The 25,591-nt window shown below is 41.2% G+C and overlaps 1 protein-coding gene across 1 annotated transcript in view; it reads left to right on the top strand.

Moving 5' to 3' along the window:
- LOC132893357 (sodium- and chloride-dependent creatine transporter 1-like) overlaps positions 1-25,591 on the top strand; it is a 91,363-nt gene that overhangs the window by 46,063 nt on the left and 19,709 nt on the right. Inside the window, exons 5-8 of the mRNA XM_060932407.1 lie at positions 6,319-6,453; positions 7,319-7,422; positions 10,741-10,865; positions 17,011-17,123. Coding sequence (XP_060788390.1) covers positions 6,319-6,453; positions 7,319-7,422; positions 10,741-10,865; positions 17,011-17,123 — 477 coding nt within the window. The remainder of the gene's footprint in view (positions 1-6,318; positions 6,454-7,318; positions 7,423-10,740; positions 10,866-17,010; positions 17,124-25,591) is intronic.

Below are 25,591 nucleotides of genomic sequence, written 5' to 3'. Positions count from 1 at the left end.
TCTCTGGGCGACATTGTGCTACACTAGCCACATTATAAGCTAAGTTCATCATTCCTGAGAGCCACTGAGAAATAATCAACCCAGCCTGAGCTTTCCATGTCCAAGGACAGACACAGGGTGTGTGAATCATTTCCCCATGGACATGTGACACTGCATACCGAGGTGTGTATTTGGAGCGAGAGCTGGAGTGCGTGAGGGGGCTGTTGCCGGGTGAGCTCGTAAACAAAGCCACCACAGCAGAACATATGAGTGGAAGAAGAAAAAAGGAAACATCATTCAGAACTTTGTCTGATGCATTGTATTGAATGAATACCAACCACCTCCTTTACGGTATACTTTGTCTCAAATGTATTATGTCCTCGCTATGTGTGACTCACCCAGTCATTACATGAAATGTAGAACGATCATGGATGTTTCATAAAAGTGAATCATATTTCATACAAAGGGAATCATATCAATATTATTGCCAAATCTTTTCAGGGTGAATGCATGCTCAGAAAGTCCCTAGAAGTCAACAGATTTTGTCATAAACTAATTTGCATATCAAAACATCTTACACGAAGCAGGGAGATTTTCTAAAAAGACACTTTAGTATGGAATAGCATAAATGATAACTTATATCTTAATGAAAGAAGAGTTCCTTCGACATAGAACCACAAACTAACTCTTTACAAAATGGAGCCAAGTAGCTATTTATGTATTGAGAAAATGTTATCAGGAATGCAGAAAAAATAAAACAGGTGTAGTGAGTGGTTGAGAAATTTACATGAAGGAAATGGTTACAGACAAAAATAACTAAATAACTTACTTTTATTATCCAATATATAGTAAATTTAATACATACACTCACCAGCCACTTTAACAGGAACTTGATCTTGATTCTAAGACTCCTGTTCTTGGCTAGCAGGAGTGGAACCCAGTGTGGTCTTCTGCTTTTGCATGCAGAGATGCTTTTCTGCTCACCACAGTTGTAAAGAGTTGCTATGAGTTACTATATCCCTCTTGGCAGCTCAAATCAATCTAGCCATTTTCCTTTGACCTCTCTTATCAATAAGACAATTCCACCTGCAGAACTGTTGCTCATTCAATGTTTTTTTGTTTTTCACACCATTCCGTGCAAACTCTAGAGACTGTCATGTGAAAACCCCAGGAGATCAGGAGTTTCTGAAATATTCAAACCAGTCCATCTGGCACCAACACTCATGCCACAGTGAAAGCCACAGAGATCACAGTTTTTCCCATTCTGATGTTTGAAGTGAAAATTTACTGAAGCTCTTGATTTGTATCTGCATGATTTTATGAATTATACTGCTGTCAAGGAATTGGCTGATTAGATACAGTGGGGCAAAAAAGTATTGTCAGTCACCAATTGTGCAAGTTCTCCCACTTAAAAAGATGAGAGAGGCCTGTAATTTTCATCATAGGTATACCTCAACTATGAGAGACAAAATGAGAAAAAAAATCCAGAAAATCACACTGTCTGATTTTTAAAGAATTTATTTGCAAATGATGGTGGAAAATAAGTATTTGGTCAATAACAAAAGTTCATCTCAATACTTTGTTATATACCCTTTGTTGGCAATGACAGAGGTCAAACGTTTTCTGTAAGTCTTCACAAGGTTTTCACACACTGTTGCTGGTATTTTGGCCCATTCCTCCATGCAGATCTCCTCTAGAGCAGTGATGTTTTGGGGCTGTCGCTGGGCAACACGGACTTTCAACTCCCTCCAAAGATTTTCATAACTTATTATGAAACTTTCATAACTTATTATGATTATGGGGTTGAGATCTGGAGACTGGCTAGGCCACTCCAGGACCTTGAAATGCTTCTTACGAAGCCACTCCTTCGTTGCCCGGGCGGTGTGTTTGGGATCATTGTCATGCTGAAAGACCCAGCCACGTTTCATCTTCAATGCCCTTGCTGATGGAAGGAGGTTTTCACTCAAAATCTCACGACACATGGCCCCATTCATTCTTTCCTTTACACGGATCAGTCGTCCTGGTCCCTTTGCAGAAAATTTACCAATTAATTCATTAAAAATCCTACAATGTGATTTCCTGGATTCTTTCCCCCCATTCTGTCTCTCATAGTTGAAGTGTACCTATGATGAAAATTACAGGCCTCTCTCATCTTTTTAAGTGGGAGAACTTGCACAATTGGTGGCTGACTAAATACTTTTTTGCCCCACTGTAACTGCATAAAACAGCAGGTGTATGGGTGTTCCTAATTAAGTGGCCAATGAGTGTATAATAAATATTAGCAGAAAGAAAACAAAGAAGAAGAAAATGATTATGCAGGTGGGATAAATGATGAAGGTCAGTGATTGGTAATTGGGAACGCAGGCTCGTACAAGGTGTTGTGTCAACCGAACATGTTTTCTCCAGTGATATAATCAGCAGCTGGTATGTGAGCTGGACAACAGCGTATTAGGGTCACTGTAGGTTAAGAAAATCAGAGCTGAGGGAGGAGGTAATATTCAGAAAAAAAAACCCCTCAGAATTTCTGAGATGAAAGTCAGAAATTTTGAAAAACTCAGACATTCTCTGAGATTATAAAGTCATACATTTGTGAAAAAAACTCAGAAATTCCCAGATTAAAAAGATACAAGGAAAAAAAAACCTGTCTTTTTTTTTTTTGTCAAAGAACCACATTGCTTCAATTTGTAAGACTGGATCAGTATTATCACACCACAGACGTCACGACTGAGCCGAGAGTTAAAGGAAGTACACAGCTTTGTTTATTTGTGTCCTTTTTTGTCTTAGCTGTTTCCTAAATATATTTTTATTGTGCGAGAGCAGTTTCAGCATTTAAGTCTAGGCTGAAAACATATCTGTTTAGTCAAGCCTTTTGTTAATGGTGTTTATGAGGTAAAGGAGTAGATCTGGAGGGTCCTCAGACATAGAGTGTTTTGGTAAACTGGGATGTATGGATGCTGTCAGTCCCCACTCGCTTGCTCACTCGAGTTTGTTGACGGTGTAGTGGCTGGCTGCTTTATGTCCCGGGGCTCCCTCATGCCTGTGTTACCTTCTGGCTCTCTCCTTTTAGTTATGCTGTCATAGTTAGTTGCCGGAGTCCCTGCTTGTACTCGGTGCAATATGTATACTGTTTCTACTTATTCAGGTGACATTGGGCATACCTAACCACCTGTGTTTTCTTTCCCTCCCCCCCCACCCCAAATCTGTCCCTCTGAGTTACATGGAGTCAACAGGAAATCTTTTGGTGGAGAGGGTGGAGACCTCGACTGGCTATCGTAGCCTGCAGGGAATCGACCGTCAGACATTCTGTCGCATGTCCCAGACCCGGTGAAATGTAACTGAATTGTCTTGGCCAGCCCTAAGGGTCCCATCTGCATCTCATCATTGCTGAGGAGTGTGCTCCCATCACCCAATCAAGCATCCAGCCAGAGCAGGTCATGATATATTTTACCATATTAACATGCCATTGTTGTGTGTTATGCCTGATGTAAAGACTCTCGTCTCTGCGAGCCTCCCACACAGATTTAATACTTGTCATTTTTAGGGCATACCTAACAACCTGTGTTTTCTTCCCCCCCCAATCTGTCCCTCTGAGTTACATGTTGATCCTGGGATTGAGATGCTGGCCTCTTCTGCCCCTCGGACCTGCTTGATCCATCCTGGTGCCCTGTGTCTGGTCGGAGTTTTATCGCACCGCTCCTGTGAAGGACGGCCCCATGAGGACAGTTGAGGGTTATACCTGTTAAAACTGTTAATATTATAGTCAGGCTGTCTGTTGTTGCCCAAATGAGGATGGGTTCCCTTTTGAGTCTGGTTCCTCTCGAGGTTTCTTCCTCATGTCGTCTGAGGGAGATTTTCCTTGCCACTGTCGCCACAGGCTTGCTCATTGGGGATAGATTAGGGATAAAATTAGCTCATGTTTTAAGTCGTTCAAATTCTGTAAAGCTGCTTTGCGACAATGTTTATTGTTAAAAGTGCTATACAAATAAACTTGATTTGATTTCCTGTTGCTTTTATTGTGTGGATTATTCTAATCTACCCAAATCTCTGTTCCTTTGAAACGGCTGAGCCGAGAGTTATCGGAAATGCAGTCTCTCCTTTTCGATCACACAATATAAAAGAATAAAGTGCTAAGAGATTTTCTCTAACATTTCCCAGAATGCATTGTAGCCAGAAAGCCGGGAAGCACGAGATCGTTGTGCTTTTTTTTTTTTTTATCGTAATTTTGTGACAATCTTGGAATTTCTGAGGTTTTTTTTTTTCTCATAACATTTTCAACTTTAATCCCCCGAGTTTTTCCTTGGAATATTACTTCCCTCCCCAGGTCCTTTTTTTTTTGGCCCTACAATGGCTGTACACCACTGTAGAGCTTGCAGTTACTAATGTCTGCTCAGAAAATTTCCAGATTTGTTGCTTTTTAAATAATAAAATCATTAAAGGGGTCTTATAGGTCGCCACATCCACTAGCAGCAAAGTCACTAAGCTGGCAATAAAACTGCTTATTAATTGCACTGCTGGCATATTTTAACCTACAGAATTGTAGACAATGTTCTATATTTCTGACCTGCTTTGTATTGCCAAAAGCCAAAGATTGCCATTGGCTTTGCAAGAGAGAAAAATAAAATAGCCTCAATGAGGCTGTAGTTCATACTGCCAAAGATGCCAATAAACTCATAAATATGACAGGTAGTGCCACCATCTTGACAACTTTGATGCACACCCACCTGGGGAACATCAGGGGCGCCGCCAGAAATTTTGGGCCCCATGAAAGATTAGAATTTTGGGCCCCCCAACTTTGCCCACCCTCGTCACAATTGCACTATTGTCATTTGACTTTTGATAGCCCATGGACCTTGAGTTTGTGACTTTGTTATTACATTTTATGTGTTAACCTACCAGGGACTAGATGAAAACTGGTCAGTGCATTCAAGTTTGATGCATTTAAATGAACTCCATACTCAGTAGCCTTACAAATGTTACCCATAAAAGACAGGAAACATCTTATTATAAATTTATTTCAAAGTGACACGGAGTGACATTTCAATTTGATCAATTACGTACGTATTTCTTCATATGTTGTAACCTCTATCCCTCTTTTATGTGTGCTGCGCTTTCTCTAGCTCCTCAATTTGAAACCAATGGTTTGGAACGTGTGAACATTCCATACACGTAACCATGTCAAACACTTGACTGGTGTCCGTTATTAGCAACACTTTAATCTAGCAAACTGTATATGGCGCTCGCTCATTAAAAACTTCAATCCTAAAGCATTTATGGGTTGTATTGCTGCTTACCTCCTTCTCCAAAGGGGGGTTCAGTGGTTTGGTAGGGCGGAGGTCCCCCTGAGGCTGAATCTGTGCATATTTAGGGCACCCCATTAGTTATGAAACTGGTTATTAGCACTAGTTATTAGCACCAGCATAATGTAATATTTCATCTTGTTTATCACACAAGTCAGTTCAGTTATTAAAATGGAAAAAATGTCACTGTACAAACTGTTAAAGTGTTCTCTTGATAGGCTAATCCAACCACGTTCACACTGTTCATTTACCATTCGCTAATATTTTGAACACACATGTGAGCGATAGCTACCTTTATTTGGGAAAAACTGAGTGACCAGTTGCCTGCCTCTCCGGTCCCTCTCAGCTTTCAGCTGCCTTTCTTTACATTTTTGACAGCCACTCTTCATATTTAGCGATCATAGACTGTACGCACTCCACTGCTGGCTGGCTGGCTGCTGCACCGCGACACAGCAGCAAGTAGCGTTGCACTGATCAGCACACAGATTTAACGCATCGCGCTTCTACCAGAACTGGACCGTACCATTTCGCAAAAGGGGGAGGATTAAATGACAATATGTTGAAGAACTCAAGAAATAGACAACCTTGTTCAATTAGGTCATTTTACCAGATGGAATATTGCATTGTTGTTATTTCAAAAGTCTTATTAAAATCATTAAAAGCATATCATCAGCCCCTTAAAGGGCCCCATGGCAGTGCTAGGCCCCTAGAATTGTTCTAACCTTTCCCCCCCTGGCGGCGCCCATGGGAACATTGTATGCGAGTTTGATCGAAATCCGATCAATCCTGTAGGAGGAGTAGCGATTTTTTAAAAATGTGGATGGATGATAACATACGGACGACGGACAGATGACGCGTGATCGCATAAGCTCATCCAGGCTGGCTGGCGGCCGGATAAGCTAAAAAATGAATAACTGGCCCACTGATCACAAACTGGATTTCTTCAACCTTCTTAAATGTGTTCCATGTACTTGAACAAAAAAGGACATTCAGCAGATCCCCTGTTTATAATATCCATAACTGTTGCTTATGTGTGTTGCAGGTTGTGTATTTCACTGCCATGTTCCCCTACGTTGTCCTGATCATTCTCCTGGTGAGAGGTGTGACCCTTCCTGGGGCTTATAATGGTATCATGTACTATCTGAAGCCTGACTGGTCAAAGATTAAAGAGGCCCAGGTGAGCACTGAAGGAATGGGTCTGTAAAAATATATATCTAATCTAATTTATGCAATTTTTCAGTTAGCCCAAATGCAGCTACTGCTAGCATGACAAGATTTCTGAGAGGATTAAATGTTCAGCTTCACTGCAAAAGCCATCCATTTTGATATCCTGACAGAATAATGAATAGGATCGTTACATATTTATAAATCACTCCTAACGCTAACAGGTGACAAGATATTTCAGAAAATAAGGAGTAATGGAAGTCTACGCCTGCTCAGCAGTGTTTGAAGGGGAAAAGTGTTTATTTCTTATTTTTAAGCGTGCCTTTATATCAGTCTCTAGGGTTACTTTGTTTAGCCTCAAACAATAGCCAGGTTTCCATTACTGTTTTGTGCAGAATAGAAGGAATTAAAAAAAAAAAAAGTCAGCAAAACACAATAGTGAATGGTCTGTGTTTAAATTGAGTGATGTTATGCGATTAAACCTGGGTTTTCTTCCCTTGCGAGAGTCATTCAGATCTCTGAGGTCTGATATTTGGCATGGGATTTCAATTGCATCTACTACAATCGCCGGGATAATGTTAATTCCAATGTGAAAAATGTGTTTCCATTTCAGTTTTGTGAAATATTAATTTATCAAATTGCCTCAGAAACCTCCTCATGTGAGCATAGAAACCTCTTTGTGATATTTGCGAGTTTTTTTTAAAAATTCACGTTTCCATTACTCAGTTTTAAGTTTGCATGTTTCAAATTGCGCATTAATCAGCTTAATGGAAAGCCAGATAGAAATACTCCTTAAAATGAACACTGTTTCCATATAAAGAGTGAATTTATTTGTAAAATGGGGAACATTCCAAGACCTAAACAAGTCCATCATTCAGGTCTGGATCGATGCCGGTACTCAAGTGTTCTTTTCTTATGCCATCGGACTTGGAGCCCTGACTGCTCTTGGCAGTTATAATCAATTCAACAACAACTGCTACAGGTAAGTTTCATCTTTTATAAGCACACTGCTTTTTTTTCTCTCTCTCGCTCTCTATTTTTGTTGTCTGTGACTGCCCAGTCTCTACTTCTATGTTGCATGACTTTCCATTATCATTTTTTTTTAGCAAACGACAAGCTTTAACACACTGAAGGACGGCCATTTAATGGTCATAAGACATAATTCAAGGGAAGCTTCGTAAGTGTAAAGAGAGAACTCGATCACTTATTGAATATTATATTAAACTGAGGCATAATGTACTCCTAAATGTGATCATTTTAAACCAGTAAAATAATTAGTGTTGACTCATTAAATGTGGAATATTTTCTTTTATAATGCCCAAAAAACTAGTACAAATGGCATATCTTGACCCCTTTGCTTTCATTATAAAAGTGCCACGATATATGATGATGCGTAAAATTGGAAACATGCCATGGACTAACTGGGTAATATTAGCTAACTTAGCCAGCCGGCTAGTTAACTGCTAGTTAAACTCACATTTGCCACACAAGTGGAATTTCAGTATCTGGATCTCAAATAGCATCATCATATTCTCAACAGAGTGTACATGCCATCACAGACCTTTTTTAATGACTAGCATTAGATAAGTAAGCTAACTCACATGTTAATTGCTCACAAACTAGCTTACATGTATCACAGGTAGACATGATTGAATCTGGATTTATATTTTCCTATTCTCAGTGATTTATTTAAGAGTAGCCAAAAAAAAAAAATACACTATAACAACCAGCATTTTGTTTAGTATTTAATTTGCTAATCAGCTAGTTAGCCTCACATAGGGAAGAGCGGGGAGACTTGGGACAAGTTTTCAGCTTTTGTAGATTGTGTGAAATTCTTTGCAGGTAGCGTCACATTCATATTGCCTTAGAGAGTATTTACTATAGCCTCTTACCACAACATTAGTTTCTCAGATTGTCACATATACTGGCCTTCAGGCTTTATTTTTTCTGTCATAATTTTTTGCAGGGAGACATTAGACACTGAGGGGAGACAAGGGACATTATCGTAGGAGACTTGGGACACATTGGGGAGATATGGAACAGAAATAAAATACCTAGCTTAATCCTAAATATTTAATTTTTCTTTATTCTCAAAACTTGTAACCAGGGCTTAATTTGAGCCTGAACATGACGGAACAAGATCCGGAACCTCCGTCGTGGGATCTGGCAGCTATTTTCATTTCATTCGGTGTTCCGGCAGCTATTTAAATGGATCAGATCACCTCCGTGACCATCACAAAGGGAAAAAAAATCAAACAATAAATTAAATAAATAAGTGAATAAAAATGTGTTTAGTGTTCGGTTTTGATTTTGATATCTGTTGTTGATTTCTCTCCTATGACATCCACAAAATCTATGCGAAAGGGGAAGGGGGGGGGGCATGGGGTGTATACTTCCGCTCAGTAGAACATCGGGTTTTTTGTAGCCGTTAGCTTGCGCTGTGGAAAAAATGGCAACAAAAAAAACAAGAAAGCTTACTAAAATTTTTTAAATGAATTTGTAAACCCTTTATTTCTTAACTATTACTTGAATTGATTGCACTTATGTTTGCTGGCACTGCTTTTAAATTATTCTCTTTTTTGGAGTTTTTCCACCTTTATTGGATAGGACAGTGTAGAGACAGGAAATGAGCGGGAGAAAAACAGGGAGGGCTCGGAAAATGGCCGCAATCGAACCCGGGTCCCCGGATTTATAGTATAGTGCCTTATCCACCTGAGCTACAGAGTCCCACTAGCACTGCTTTTAAATACCCTACTTAAATCCTTAAAATGAGTCATTTAACTCATGTCTTGTGTGATCTCTCCAATGGTGAAATAAACCGGTTGTGATATGAGTACAGTTGTTAATTTAGAAGATACATTTGATATATAATTTAATATATAGCCTAATAAAAAATAATATTTTATAACATAATATCACGACATATTACTGTCAAACTGTTCGTCACTAAAGCGTTTTCTAAGTTCATAATGTCTGATATTATTTTTTTTTTTTACACACACGTGTGTGCGTAAAGTTATAGTAAACCACCCCCCGCCGTTTTTTTTTTTTGAGTCGCCGGACCCACCCGCCTCCTGCGTTCCGGGACCTCCCACTTCACAAATTAAGCACTGCTTGTAAAATATGAACTGTATGAACACACAATGCTGGTACAGCGATAGAAAAATGTCAGTTTACCCAAAACCTGACTCGACAAAACAGTTCCATTCTCAAGAAGGAATGAAATAAGATTAATCCTCATGCCGGTACACACCCATATTTTTCACACACACACACACACACACACACACACACACACACACACACACACACAAAAAATGGACAATTTTATATTTGTAAACCACAAGAAAAAAAAAAACCTGTAACATGATGAACTGTCCCAACTCTCCTCATCTGGCCACTTTGAAAAAAAAAAGTCTTTAAGTGTTTTTCCCTAGAATTTAAGTGCAATAAATGATACTATATATGGTAACTCCAGGCTACATACTTTAATTCCCAACAAATCCTGAATTCACCAGCGTACATCACACCATAGAATGGAGGTGGAGGCGAAGTAGAAAATACAAGTTTTGGTTGACAGAAATATTGAACTGCACATACCTTATTGCAGTGTCCAGCTTCATGGCTCTAAAGGAAGTAGGTTACTCGAAGGGGCAACATCTAACTTCTGATGCCATCTAAAACATGATTGGTTGAAATTAATTGATGGGAATACAAACTGTCCCGGCGGCACGGTGGTGTAGTGGTTAGCGCTGTCGCCTCACAGCATGAAGGTCCGGGTTCGAGCCCCGTGGCCGGCGAGGGCCTTTCTGTGCGGAGTTTGCATGTTCTCCCCGTGTCCGCGTGGGTTTCCTCCGGGTGCTCCGGTTTCCCCCACAGTCCAAAGACATGCAGGTTAGGTTAACTGGTGACTCTAAATTGACCGTAGGTGTGAATGGTTGTCTGTGTCTATGTGTCAGCCCTGTGATGACCTGGCGACTTGTCCAGGGTGTACCCTGCCTTTCGCCCATAGTCAGCTGGGATAGGCTCCAGCTTGCCTGCGGCCCTGTAGAAGGATAAAGCGGCTAGAGATAATGAGATGAGATGAGACAAACTGTCCCAAGTCTCCCCAGTCTCCCCTACAGAGTACATGGCTAAGCTTTCAGATACAATGTCATTCCATAGTAATTTGCATATTAGACAGGATTGAATTGACTTCTTGATGAAATCACAAACTATATACCAAAGTACTGTATATTTTTGAGTTAATGTGCTGTCTGTCCCAGACATGTCTGACTTTTGTTTGTCCCGTCATCCTCAGGGATACGTTTGTGTTGGCCCTGATAAACAGCGGTACCAGTTTCTTCGCTGGCTTTGTGGTTTTTTCCATTCTGGGCTTCATGGCTGCTGAGCAAGGTGTGGACATCTCAAAAGTGGCAGAGTCAGGTAAGAGTCCAGTAACAGTTAGCGTATTCAGCGCATGTTTATGAAGTGTGTATGGGCTTTACTCTGGACTTTCTGGCTGAGCTGTACTGTTTAATCCTGATCTGAATTCCTGATGAGAATTTACTGGAATTGAGAACTGTTCATGATTTTCTATCAGGGATAAAGTTTACAGTAGTGTCCCTGTGATACATACATACATACATACATACAGTACCTGGCAAAAGTTTGGACACGCCTTCTAATTCAACGTTTTTTCTTTATTTTTATTCATTAAAAGTCACTTCAGGTCTTAAAGTAATTATTTATGTTGTTTCTCTTTACTTAGTTGAGCGGTTCTTGACGTAATATGGGTTGCTACAGTTGTGGTGTGGAATAGGGGCTATTTACTTCTCATTCTCATTATCCCTAGCCGCTTTATCCTGTTCTACAGGGTCGCAGGCAAGCTGGAGCCTATCCCAGCTGACTACGGGTGAAAGGCGGGGTACACCCTGGACAAGTCGCCAGGTCATCACAGGGCTGACACATAGACACAGACAACCATTCACACTCACATTCACACCTACGGTCAATTTAGAGCCACCAGTTAACCTAACCTGCATGTCTTTGGACTGTGGGGGAAACCGGAGCACCCGGAGGAAACCCACGCGGACACGGGGAGAACATGCAAACTCTACACAGAAAGGCCCTCGTCGGCCACGGGGCTCGAACCCGGACCTTCTTGCTGTGAGGCGACAGCGCTAACCACTACACCACCGTGCCGCCCGTTGCTATGAGTTACTACAGTATATCCTTCCTGGCAGCTCAAACCAATTTGGCCATTTTCCTCTGACCTCTCTTATCAACAAGACGTTTCCACCCACAGAACTGTCGCTCACTCAATGTTTTTTGTTTTTCGCATCATTCTGCGTAAACTCTAGAGACTGTTGTGCGTGAAACCCCAGGAGATCAGCAGTTTCTGAAATACTCAAACCAGTCCACCTGGCACCAACACTCATGCCACAGTGAAAGTCACAGAGATCACAATTTTTCCCCATTCTGATATTTGAAGTGAACATTAACTGAAGCTCTTGATTTGTATCTGCATGATTTTATGCATTGTGCTGCTATCAAGGAACTGACTGATAAGATAACTGCATAAAACAGCAGGCGTATCTAATAAAGTGGCCAGCGAGTGTATACTATTGTGAGTGAAATAAAGAAAGACATTATTTTTTTAATCAATTTATAATTTGCCAAGTATTACAATTGTCTTGCATATCTCACCTTATTCCACTTTATTAGTCCTGTTTCCTCATGATAATATAAAACATACTGTATGAAAGGACAGGAATTAACACCCCATGAATCTTTTACTTTGTCGTGCATGAAATGTAAAAAAAAAATCTCATACCATTTCAAATCCTCCACCGTGTCATTCTTCAGAGTGGTAGTGGGAAAAGTAAAACCAGCTGTTCACACCGAGTCCACGCTGGCACAGGATGGTGCGCATGGTAATCTTTCAGCCCTACAGTGGATAAGAAGCTTTAGTTGAAGAGACTAAGTCATGTTGAGTTTTCGTGAGAAAGTCACTGATGCATTCATCTACTTGGAAATGCCTCTTGTCTGGCTTTTGATTGCCAGAGTAGCAACGTTTTGCTAATCAAATCAGATAAAGCATGAGCTGATTTTAATTAGCCATTCAGATTGACTTGAAGCAAGGACATTTGAAAACACTCTGATACATTATCTATATATTATTTTGCACTGGATCCGGATCTTTTGTCTCTCTTCTGTCTGGGAAAGAAGATACAGTGATGTGCAGAAGTCAGAAAGTTCTGTTTTGTTTTCAGTCAAATGGCCAGTCAGAAGTTATTGTTCATATGGTGGGAAACAATTATGAAGGGAAAATGTACAGCACATTAATTCCATTTTCCATCAAAGGTCATCCATCCATCCATTATCTATACCGCTTATCTGTCAGGGTTATGGGGGAAGCTGGAGCCAATTCCAGCTGACGTTTGGTGGGAGGCGGCGTTCACCCTGGGCAGGTTGCCAGTCTGTCAAAGACAGCCAGCCATTCACATTCACACTCACGGGTAATTTAGAGTAGTCAGCTGACCTAATCTGCATATCTTTGGACTGTGGGAGTAAGCTCACTCAGGCACGAGGAGAACATGCAAACTCCACACAGAAAGGTCAATCACCAGGTCCGAACCCAGAACCTTCTTGCTTTGAGGTGACGATGCTAACCACTGCACCACCCCTGTTAAAGTTCAAGATTACAAATAAAACGTTTACAGATTTCCTACTGTTTTTACTATTGAAGATGTTTGTTCTGTGTTTGATTTATGAACAATAATGAATAATAATGATGGGAAAATGTATTGAACAGAAAATCACACAGGTAATGATAATGATAATGATACACAGGGGCGTATCAAGCTTTCCAAAAGTGGGGGTGTTCTGGAATGGGGAAGCCATATCATTAGAAATCGGTTTATGGCTATATACACTCCCGGTGTGTACACTGTGATGTACTGTCAATGACCGATATGGAACTTTTTCATACCCATGGTCCATGGATGCAAATGAAAGGGAGGACAGCGACAGCAGAAAGCCTATAAATCCAGTTGACTCCAGCCAAGTTCTGCATTTCATGCAGAGATCTATCATGTTGGGTTTTGGTGTTGTTACTGCCAGGGCTAGTACCGACTAGTGGCCTAGTGGTAGCGTGTCTGGCTCTCGATCGGGAGATCGTGAGTTCTATTCACGGTCGGGTCATACCAAAGACCATTATAAAAGTGGTACCTACTACCATCTGCCAAGGCACGTTGCAATACAGATGTGCATGGGGAGTTAAACTCTCGTGGTTACCAGAGGACTAGCCCCCCACTGTAACCCTAGCTATGTAATAGGCGAGAGGCCGAGGGCTACGGAAACGGAGATCGGCGCCGCCCGATGCGCCACCATCAGAGTTGGGCCTGGTTAGTACTTGAGTGGGAGACTGCCTAGGAATACCAGGTACTGTAGGCGCGGGAAGGACTTTAACTAACTTTTTTTTTAACTGCCAGGGCTATGTAATTATTCAGTAAGTGAAGGCAAAAAGTATTGAGTGATAATTCTAGGTAACAGGATACTGTTCTATAACAGAGATGTCAGTATTGCTGCCTACACTGGTATACACTGATATAAACAAAACCAAAAACTTCACATAGCCCAAGAAGTCATACACAATGTATAGATCATACACCATCATGCATAACAGTTTGGACTGGGATTGCTTTGTGTGAGCAGGAGGCATGGCTAATCAGTTCATGTTGGAGAAGCGCAGCATCCTGGAAGGACCTCTTTAGTATAGCATTCAAATAAGACGGGGCAGTTCCTGCTTTTAATGTCTTTAATTATTCAAACTCGTGTACAAAACTTGTTTGCATCATGCATTACATCAGGTTTAATGCATAAAATTTGAAAATGATGCAATAGACTACACATACAACAAACACTGAATGGCCAAATAACATTACTGTACAACAATTATTGAACATTCATTCGATTTGAAATGCCTTTAAATCTCAATTGAAAAACTCTTCTAAAAAGTGATAAGCAGTTATAATGCATGAAAAGTAGACTTGGTACAAACACACACACTCGTAATAAAAAAAACTTGCCTCAACTGACTTTACAACTAGTAACTACTATTAACACAATCTTTTAGGGCGTGGCATCTGGGACAACTGTTTGAACGACGGCATCGCAAGCGCTTTGAGAAGGGTCTGTCTGCAGAGCCAGGCACAGTAAGCACCGCATGCGACGTCAAACCTGGAACGGTGAATCAGGAGCGGTAAAACTGGTGTTGGCTCTGCAGCTCTGCAGACAGATACTGTATTATTGAGCGCTTTTGGCACGCTACGCAAACTGGCTATTATATTCACGCAACTGCTGATTGGTCGGGTGAGAAAAACTGTTTTGAGTCCGTTGCGTGGCTGTTTTTTGTCTAACGTTATGGCAATAGTTTACTTCCTTGTTACACATTTTATAGTAGCTGTATAATTTTCATAATGATGTCATTTTAATCTGACAAAAGTGCGGGGGATGAAATTGTGTTTCAACAAAAGTGGGGGGGATGAAACGTACACATCCCCCGCGGGTGATACGCCCCTGATGATACATTTCCCATCATTAGCTTGCCACCAAATAATTACTGAATAAGTACTGAATGGCCATTTGGCTAGAAAACAAAAACGGTTTCTGACTCTTTCAGTGTTTCGACTGTTGTGTGCTTCTCCTCTATGCTTAGAATGTGCTCGGCCTCATGAGCTTTGGAGAAAGATGTGATGGCAAATGTGAATTCCTAATATTCCTGTTAGATCTTGAGCAAGATTGAGCTCCTTGGTGTGTTTCAGCTCTTTTGGTCAGTCCTCCTGGTGTGCTGTAAGAGCACTCAGTGTTCCAGATCAAAATTCATATCAGAGTGTTGAACAGTTTGCGTGAATTTGTTGCGTCTAAAGAAAGAACATCATATTCTAGATTCAGTGCAGAGAGACAGAATGATAAAGAAGGTTGTCTTAGAGTACATGCCTGCTTGCACGTACATGCCACTACATGCTCTATCTGCTCCGTTATTTGATCATTTCTGTCACCTTGGATTTCATGAAGCTGTTGTCTGATTGGCTAAACGCAACAGGGTGAATATTCCAGAGCTCACCTTTGAAACTAATATGCAAGTAAGCTTTATTTCTAAAACATGTCAAGTTGACCAAATTGCTGTAATATAATAAATAATTAAAACGGGACAAGAAATAAAATAACATAGCCTGATTGACTGTTAGAATGCACAATTTTTGGATTTCAAAATGGAGGTGATTTGTTTAATAGCTGTTGATATGCACGTTTTAATTTTAATCGTGATGTTTTTCTGAGGAACACCTCACAAACTGATCTTCATGCAAGTGAAGGTCATCTCATCTCATTATCTCTAGCCGCTTTATCCTTCTACAGGGTCGCAGGCAAGCTGGAGCCTATCCCAGCTGACTATGGGCGAAAGGCGGGGTACACCCTGGACAAGTCGCCAGGTCATCACAGGGCTGACACATAGACACAGACAACCATTCACACTCACATTCACACCTACGGTCAATTTAGAGTCACCAGTTAACCTAACCTGCATGTCTTTGGACTGTGGGGGAAACCGGAGCACCCGGAGGAAACCCACACGGACACGGGGAGAACATGCAGACTCCACACAGAAAGGCCCTCGCTGGCCACGGGGCTCGAACCCGGACCTTCTTGCTGTGAGGCGACAGCGCTAACCACTACACCACCGTGCCGCCCCTGCATTGTTTGTTTGTTTGTTTGTTTATTCATTCAGCACATGCGTATGTGTGTACATGAGACAGAGAACATGTCGTGAGTTTGTGAAGTATTTTTGGCTGTGTGAAAGATCTTGTCTGTCCTTGTTGTGGTGACGAACCGGAGTGCGATTGCAAGTATAATAATAATAATAATAATAATAATAATAATAATATCATTGATAATAGAAACTTGCTGCGAAAGTTGCACATCTTTAAATGTGACTAAAAAGAGATTTAAAAAAAAAGTATGACGTTTTAATAATTAGGAAAAATGAATTGTTAGCAAATTGCCATGGTATAAGAGGAATACAACTCTTAGGGGGCGTAAATAAAGAAAATAATCAACTTCAAGGTGGTAACAGTAAAACTGCTTTGCATCATGCAACAAAACACCAAGCCATCATTGATTATTTTCCTAGAACTGCACACAATGAAGTGGTTTGTTCCTTCTTAAGAGTTGCGCTAAATTCAACACGGTTTAATACCCAAATGCTAACTCAAACACAACTCAAACAGCACCGTCCCTTTGCCAAAACCTAAACAAATCTATAGTACAACACTGTTGTAACTAATGTGTCTGAATGTGAACACTGCTGTCGCTAGAGAGAACCTACTCAACCCAGAAAATGACACAAGAATAATTCTTTCACACACGTCATCACATCCAGATGCACCTTCATCTCTCTTTTCCTCTCAGTCTCTCTCCATCTTGCTCTCTCTGTCTCTGTGACGTTGGTGTTGTGTGTTGGTGTGTATCATGGCCTGCCCCTGGTCTATTGTGATGAATGTGTCTTATGCTGCTCTCCTGCTTGCAGGACCGGGCCTGGCGTTCATCGCGTACCCCAAAGCCGTGTCGATGATGCCCGTGGCACCATTTTGGGCCGCACTCTTCTTCTTCATGCTGCTGACACTGGGGCTGGACAGTCAGGTCAGTCATTCAGGGTCACGTGGTGGGATTTAACACCTACTATGAAACTGGTGCTTTCTTAGGTCCTGGGTCACTGTTTTGCAATTTGTGTCTTTTAACAATTTTCAGGCTTAATAATATAACTGATGAGTTTAATCAGCAGGCAGCACGATGGTGCAGTTGGTTAGCACTGTTGCCTCACAGCAAGAAGGTCCTGGGTTTGCGGCCAGCGAGGGACTTTCTGTGTGGAATTTGCATGTTCTCCCCGTGTCTGTGTGGGTTTCCTCCGGGTGCTCCGGTTTCCCCCACAGTCCAAAGACATGCAGGTTAGGTTAACTGGTGGCTCTAAATTGACCGTAGATGTGAGTGTGAATGGTTGTCCACTCACATCTCCACACAGAAAGGCCCTCGTTGGCCGCTGGGCTCGAACCCAGGACCTTCTTGCTGTGAAGCGACAGTGCTAACCACACCACTACTCATCACAAGGCTGACACATATAGGCCAAGTTTACATTAGACCGTATCTGTCTCGTTTTCTTCGCGGATGCACTGTCCGTTTACATTAAAACGCCTGGAAACGCCGGGAAACGGGAATCCGCCAGGGTCCATGTTCAATCTAGATCGTGTCTGGTCCGGTGCTGTGTAAACATTGAGAATACGCGGATACGCTGTGCTGAGCTCTAGCTGACGTCGTCATTGGACAACGTCACTGTGACATCCACCTTCCTGATTCGCTGGCGTTGGGATCACACACACAGCGGCTCAGTCCCGAATCACTGCTCGTGCGCTTCACTCGCGCGCTCTGTGAGCTGCGCAGGGCCGGAGTGCGCACCCTCCAGAGGGCACTCGCTATTCAGGGCGGAGTGATTTGGAGCGCAGGAGGAAGCGCTGAGCTGCACTGAGGTTTATTTACACATTTCAACTTATTTACCTCCTTCAGGCGCTTAAACTCAGTGAGAACATGAACATCACAGCCAGGTGTGTTTATCTGCTGGAGAAGGTGTTCGCTTGCCATCCTTCCACTTGCAAGTGGTGAGTGACTTGCGCATGCCCGATATGCACTGGGATCATGTGACGTGCCGTCTAATTAGTCATGTGATTAGCGTATCCGTGTATTGGCGTTGCTGTGTGCACGCGAATCGTGTATTGGCGTTGCTGTGTGCACGCGAATCGTTTTAAAAACGTTAATCTGATGATCCGCTGATTTGAAATAATGTAAACAGGGCCATAGACAAACAACTATTCACACTCACACCTATGGTCAATTTAGAGCCACCAATTAGCCTAACCTGCATGTGTTTGGACTGTGGGGGAAACCGGCACACCCAGAGGAAACCCACGCAGACATATTAATGGACAGATTCCCATATACCATATATTTACCACATACAGTGGTCCATTTTAATACACCTGGATAATACATCGGGGCGGCACGGTGGTGTAGTGGTTAGCACTGTCGCCTCACAGCAAGAAGGTCCGGGTTCGAGCCCAGCGGCCGACGAGGGCCTTTCTGTGTAGAGTTTGCATGTTGTCTGCGTGGGTTTCCTCCAGGTGCTCCGGTTTCCCCCAAAGGCATGCAGGCTAGGCTAATTGGTGGCTCTAAATTGACCGTAGGTGTGAATGTGAGTGTGAATGGTTGTCTGTGTCTATGTGTCAGCCCTGCGATGATTTGGCAGCTTGTCCAGGGTGTACCCCACCTCTCGCCCATAGTCAGCTGGGATAGGCTCCAGCTTGCCTGCGACCCTGTAGAACAGGATAAGTGGCTACAGATAATGGATGGATAATACATCTGCTCAGTCAGCCAATCATGTGTCAAGAACACAAAGAATGATGATGATAATTTATTTTGAACATGTAAACAAACAATGAATAAATAAGCAGAAAACAAGAAAAGCAAAACAGCATTTGCAACAAGAACACGTAAAAAGCCACTAAATTAGAAAATAAACCATAAATAATATAGGTAATAATAATATATCAAAAACAAAGAAAACAAAACAAAAATACAAACAAGGACGCACTAAGCAGTTTTGAATTTACATGTCCGAAAAGGAGTGGGCTGAAGTAAAAACTTATTTAATCCCAGCCCTCTTCTTTAGTCAATATAAATTGATTATCTAGCTTCCATATATATATATACACACATACATACACTGTATATTACTTATTACTTCAACTATTCAGGTATTAATTCTCTATGACTATATCATATAATTAATTATATATGTATATTCATATGTCTACACAGGTTTACTACTAATACCACCCTCACAATGGAGAAGAACAAGATAAAAACAAATCAAATAGATGATGACTCAAAAAAGAACAAAATAAAAAAAAATACACAGTAAACAGCCAGTTACGATTAATCCCCTTCATCCTTATACCTTGTGAAAATAAAATTTTTGTACATCTTTTTAAACCACTTCATGTCTGGACATCCCTTGAGCTCCTCATTTAAACTGTTACCCACAAACAGAAATACAAAAACTTTTCTTGGTTGTGCCTACCCTCATTCATTATCTCTAGCCGCTTTATCCTGAAGCATTTCAAGGTCCTGGAGTGGCCTAGTCAGTCTCCAGATCTCAACCCCATAGAAAATCTTTGGAGGAAGTTGAAAGTCCGTGTTGCCCAGCGACAGCCCCAAAACATCACTGCTCTAGAGGAGATCTGCATGGAGGAATGGGCCAAAATACCAGCAACAGTGTGTGAAAACCTTGTGAAGACTTACAGAAAACGTTTGACCTCTGTCATTGCCAACAAAGGGTATATAACAAAGTACTGAGATGAACTTTTGTTATTGACCAAATACTTGTTTTCCACCATAATTTGCAAATAAATTCGTTAAAAATCAGACAATGTGATTTTCTGGATTTTTTTTCTCATTTTGTCTCTCATAGTTGAGGTATACCTATGATGAAAATTACAGGCCTTTCTCATCTTTTTAAGTGGGAGAACTTGCACAATTGGTGACTGACTAAATACTTTTTTTGCCCCACTGTGTGTGTGTGTGTGTGTGTATATATATATATATATATATATATATATATATATATATATATATATATATGTGTGTGTGTGTGTGTGTGTGTGTGCGTGTGCGTATATGTATGTACAACCCCGATTGGCAATAGGTCATTAACATGACTGGGCATAAAAAGAGCATCTTGGAGTGGCAGCGGCTCTCAGAAGTAAAGATGGGAAGAGGATCACCAATCCCCCTAATTCTGCGCCGACAAATAGTGGAGCAATATCAGAAAGGAGTTTGACAGTGTAAAATTGCAAAGAGTTTGAACATATCATCATCTACAGTGCATAATATCATCAAAAGATTCAGAGAATCTGGAAGAATCTCCGTGCGTAAGGGTCAAGGCCAGAAAACCATACTGGGTGCCCGTGATCTTCGGGCCCTTAGGCAGCATTGCATCACATACAGGCATGCTTCTGTATTGGAAATCACAAAATGGGCTCAGGAATATTTCCAGAGAACATTATCTGTGAACACAATTCACCGTGCCATCCGCCGTTGCCAGCTAAAACTCTATAGTTCAAAGAAGAAGCCGTATCTAAACATGATCCAGAAGCGCAGACATCTTCTCTGGGCCAAGGCTCATTTAAAATGGACTGTGGCAAAGTGGAAAACTGTTCTGTGGTCAGACAAATCAAAATTTGAAGTTCTTTATGGAAATCAGGGACGCCGTGTCATTCGGACTAAAGAGGAGAAGGACGACCCAAGTTGTTATCAGCGCTCAGTTCAGAAGCCTGCATCTCTGATGGTATGGGGTTGCATTAGTGCGTGTGGCATGGGCAGTTTACACATCTGGAAAGACACCATCAATGCTGAAAGGTATATCCAGGTTCTAAAGCAGCATATGCTCCCATCCAGACGACGTCTCTTTCAGGGAAGACCTTGCATTTTCCAACATGACAATGCCAACCACATACTGCACCAATTACAGCATCATGGCTGCGTAGAAGAAGGGTCCGGGTACTGAACTGGCCAGCCTGCAGTCCAGATCTTTCACCCATAGAAAACATTTGGCACATCATAAAACGGAAGATACGACAAAAAAGACCTAATACAGTTGAGCAACTAGAATCCTACATTAGACAAGAATGGGTTAACATTCCTATCCCTAAACTTGAGCAACTTGTCTCCTCAGTCCCCAGACGTTTACAGACTGTTGTAAAGAGAAAAGGGGATGTCTCACAGTGGGAAACATGGCCTTGTCCCAACTTTTTTGAGATGTGTTGTTGTCATGAAATTTAAAATCACCTAATTTTTCTCTTTAAATGATACATTTTCTCAGTTTAAACATTTGATATGTCATCTATGTTCTATTCTGAATAAAATATGGAATTTTGAAACTTCCACATCATTGCATTCCATTTTTATTTACAATTTGTACTTTGTCCCAACTTTTTTGGAATTGGGGTTGTATATATGTATGTATGTATGTATGTATGTGTGTGTGTGTGTGTATATATATATATATATATATATATATATATATATATATATATATATATATACACACACACACACACACACATATATATACAGTATATACAGGGTTCTCCACAGATTGAAAATATAGGGGGGTGGGGGTCAATCGGATGACCTTGAAACAAATTTGCATATATTTACATATGTCATTTGCATAAAATTTGCATAAAATACTCTCAAATAGTAATCATTTAGAATAGAGGAATCAATTGGACTGGTACAAAACACATCATACATCAAACATTACACACTTACACATCATATTCAGACACATTGAAATGGAACTGGAAAAAATATTTTTTATTTAGCAAACTACAAAAAAAGAACAGAAAAGTACAGAAAATCTTTTGTATTAACTATATTCACACTGCTCCACAAAAGCTGACATTGTTTGAAATGGAAATGTAATTGCAGGCACAACTGGAAAAAATTATTTTTTTAGAGAGTAAAGTACATTGAAAAGATGTTGTTTTAACTATATTTACACTGCTCCATGGCTATATTTACACTGCTCTATGGCTATATTTACACTGCTCCATGCATGTTCACCAGTTAACAGTCTAAGAAGATAAAAAAGAAAAATGACATTGTAATTTAAACTGATTCATACAGACTCAAGCAAAATGCATTGTAATAGTTACACAGCCTAACATGATCTCTAAAATATGGTTGCACAAAATGCTTTGATATTTGAAAGAAACTAACTCAAAATTACCTGCTTTCCTCTTTTCCTAAACATCCACTTCGAAGGTGATCTTCCTGTTCCTAATGCCTGCCCATAGTTTTGCAGCTTTGTGAAAATCAAACTCCTCTGGTGGAGGCCCCTGGATTGCAACGTGCAGAGCTTCAAGAGCTACAGTAACACTGACAGCCAGGTTATATCCTCACGGTTTTATAGGCAATATCACGCTTGCCGCACCAACTTTGAACTTTTTGTTTTTATCCTTTATTTCTCTGCCGACAATAACAGTTATCTCGAACTTGGTGTCGATTCACACGTTATTATAAAGGCGTGTTATCTCCCGGCGCAAGAACAATGTGTCAAAAACGCCGAAGTGTGAAACGCTTTTCTTAGACTATAATCGTCAGACTGACTAAACTAATTGCTGGTAAATGAGTTTCACACTCGGGTGTTGTCGCGTTGTCGGTACTCCAACAGAGAAAGGCTATCTGTCACAAAGAAAACAAAGGGCACGTCTCTTCCTTTTGTAAAGGGGCGGCAGAAATTAAATGGGGGCGGGAATCACAGAAAGGGGGGCGGCCCGCACCTCTAAAACCCCTCGTGGAGAACCCTGATATATATATATATATATATATATATATATATATATATATATATATATATATATATATGAGTGTGTATGTATATATATATATATATATATATATATATATATATATATATATCTCCAGAGATGGGACCAAGTCACACATGTGCAAGTCTCAAGTAAGTCTCAAGTCTTAACCTTCAAGTCCCAAGTAAGTCCCAAGTCTTTTTTGTCTTGGGCAAGTCAAGTCACAGGCTATGTCAAGTCAAGTCAAGTCCTATAATAAGTCAAGTCAAGTCCAAGTCAAGTCACCTTAGGCGTATTGGCGTAATTTTAGCAGCAGAATATGAATTTAATACACTGAAAAGGCAATACATAAGTAAATGTCAGTAAATATCCCTGGCACATGTGCCCAACCTGTTAAATATTTGCATTTTAAATACTCATGTTCTGTAAAATACATCATGGAATAATACAAAACAGTAATAATGTCACAAAGTTATTTATTGATGGCAAAATTGATTGCAAGATTGAAAGCCAACTAAGTTTCTCACATTGTCATCAGCCAACAAGAAAAATAAACAGAGAATTGGCATTCTGTTATGTGCGTAGTTAAAAGAGGGTAGGACGACACCTTGGGTTAACAGGGGCATGAGCTCCTCCAATCTCTAATCACGTCAGATGAGATGATTATTATTAATAAGATACATGTGGAGAAACCTGAAGTGACTTCGATGTATGTTTGCGCCAGTAAAAAAAACCCCCAAAGGATAGAGAAATGTGTCAGACATAATTTAGGTCTCAAAAAGAAGACCTGTTCGCCTGTGCAAAAGTGACATCATCTTACCCCATATGACAAGCTCCAGAGGTGTGTGCAAAAGTGCTCTCTCGCTCTCTCCCTCTCCGAGGCTGCCTCAGCCTGTGCGGAGCGGGGACATATAGAACGACTTTGGCGCGGGAGTCTTGGTTCCCGCTATAATAGATTGTTACGAAAATAAATATTAAATGAAATATGCATGGGCGGCACGGTGGTGTAGTGGTTAGCGCTGTCGCCTCACAGCAAGAAGGTCCTGGGTTCGAGCCCCGTGGCCGGCGAGGGCCTTTCTGTGTGGAGTTTGCATGTTCTCCCCGTGTCCGCGTGGGTTTCCTCCGGGTGCTCCGGTTTCCCCCACAGTCCAAAGACATGCAGGTTAGGTTAACTGGTGACTCTAAATTGACCGTAGGTGTGAATGTGAGTGTAAATGGTTGTCTGTGTCTATGTGTCAGCCCTGTGATGACCTGGCGACTTGTCCAGGGTGTACCCCGCCTTTCGCCCGTAGTCAGCTGGGATAGGCTCCAGCTTGCCTGCGACCCTGTAGAAGGATAAAGCGGCTAGAGATAATGAGATGAGATGAAATATGCATCCTGTGCATTCCTTTCCACAGGAACTTTGCTCACAACATTTCGGTCGTGGCTAACACACTGTCCTCCTTACCACAAGTGCAACGTTTCGGGAACAATACGGAAAGGACAGTGCGCGGGATTCATCTTTCCTTGAACAATTACCCAGAGACTTTTTAAATTACCTCACTGGGAAATATCCAATGCATCTGTTCAGTTACAGAGTTGTGCTCTCTAAATTGCAGTCATTCAAACCATTGTTTTGGCGGCCTGGTAGCCTGATATACTAAATGTAAATTCATGGTTTGGATGACTGCACAATTTATTTTCGTAACACTGTGTTACAGCGGGAACCGAGACTCCCGCACACAGTCAGCCTATTTTGCAGAGTTTAGTATTGCTGCTAGCCTGTATTCAAACAGCGAGTGGCATGCCGGTGAATCCAAATCGTGGCACTTTTTTCAATAGTGCATGATAGGCAGTGGGACAGAGTTTTCTTTTCTTTTTTGATCGGGTAGTGTGACGAAAAAAAATGTGCAGGTTGCTGCACTGCTAATTCAAACGGCTATGATAAACTCCCCTGCCTCTATGCCCTATGGACAGTCTGGCTAATGTACACGAACACACTTACACGAATTTGTACTGCTCATGAACGTGTACATGTTCACAAGCTGACCATTAGCTTAACCCTGAAACAGAACAACAGGGTAGGAAGCTGCTTATGTTATTCAGCATCACGACTGCAAAGTGCACAATCAACTTACTACTACTGATATACAATATCATTAAACTTGACTTACCAGCATTCACATAAGAATTTCACAATAATAAACTGAATCCCTAGCTACATCTGCAACGGCTAAAATCCTCCTACCGCTCACTCTCGTGGCTAACATTGGCTAATGAGGAGTTTAGCTGCTATCACCAAATAACACATTAATAAACTTACTGGGCAGAATGGATCTTCAGATGCCGGACGAAATTGGAGGTCGTGGTCTGGCTGTCAGAAATCGTCACGTTGCAAATCTTGCACTGCGCCGTTCGTCATTTACCTTCTAGGCAGTAGCCCTTGAAGCCGAAAGTGATTACTCTTGGGATGGCTGACATGATGATATGATGTGAAATCTGTGAACACATCGTGGCATGGGACGTGCCGGTATATAGCCCACGCAGAGAGCGTGCCTGATGGACAGGGCGGTGACAACGCAACGGCAGTGCAATCAAAATTACTGAAGTATGTGCATATTACATTTTATTTTCACAATAAAAACACGATGGAAATAACACTCAAGTCACTCAAGTCATCGTGTGTCAAGTCATGTCAAGTCCCGAGTC

The sequence above is a fragment of the Neoarius graeffei genome, chromosome 10 (assembly GCF_027579695.1).
Source record: "Neoarius graeffei isolate fNeoGra1 chromosome 10, fNeoGra1.pri, whole genome shotgun sequence".
NCBI lineage: Eukaryota > Metazoa > Chordata > Actinopteri > Siluriformes > Ariidae > Neoarius > Neoarius graeffei.
Note: the sequence above shows the minus strand (reverse complement) of the source record. Positions and strands in the feature narration are given on the sequence as shown.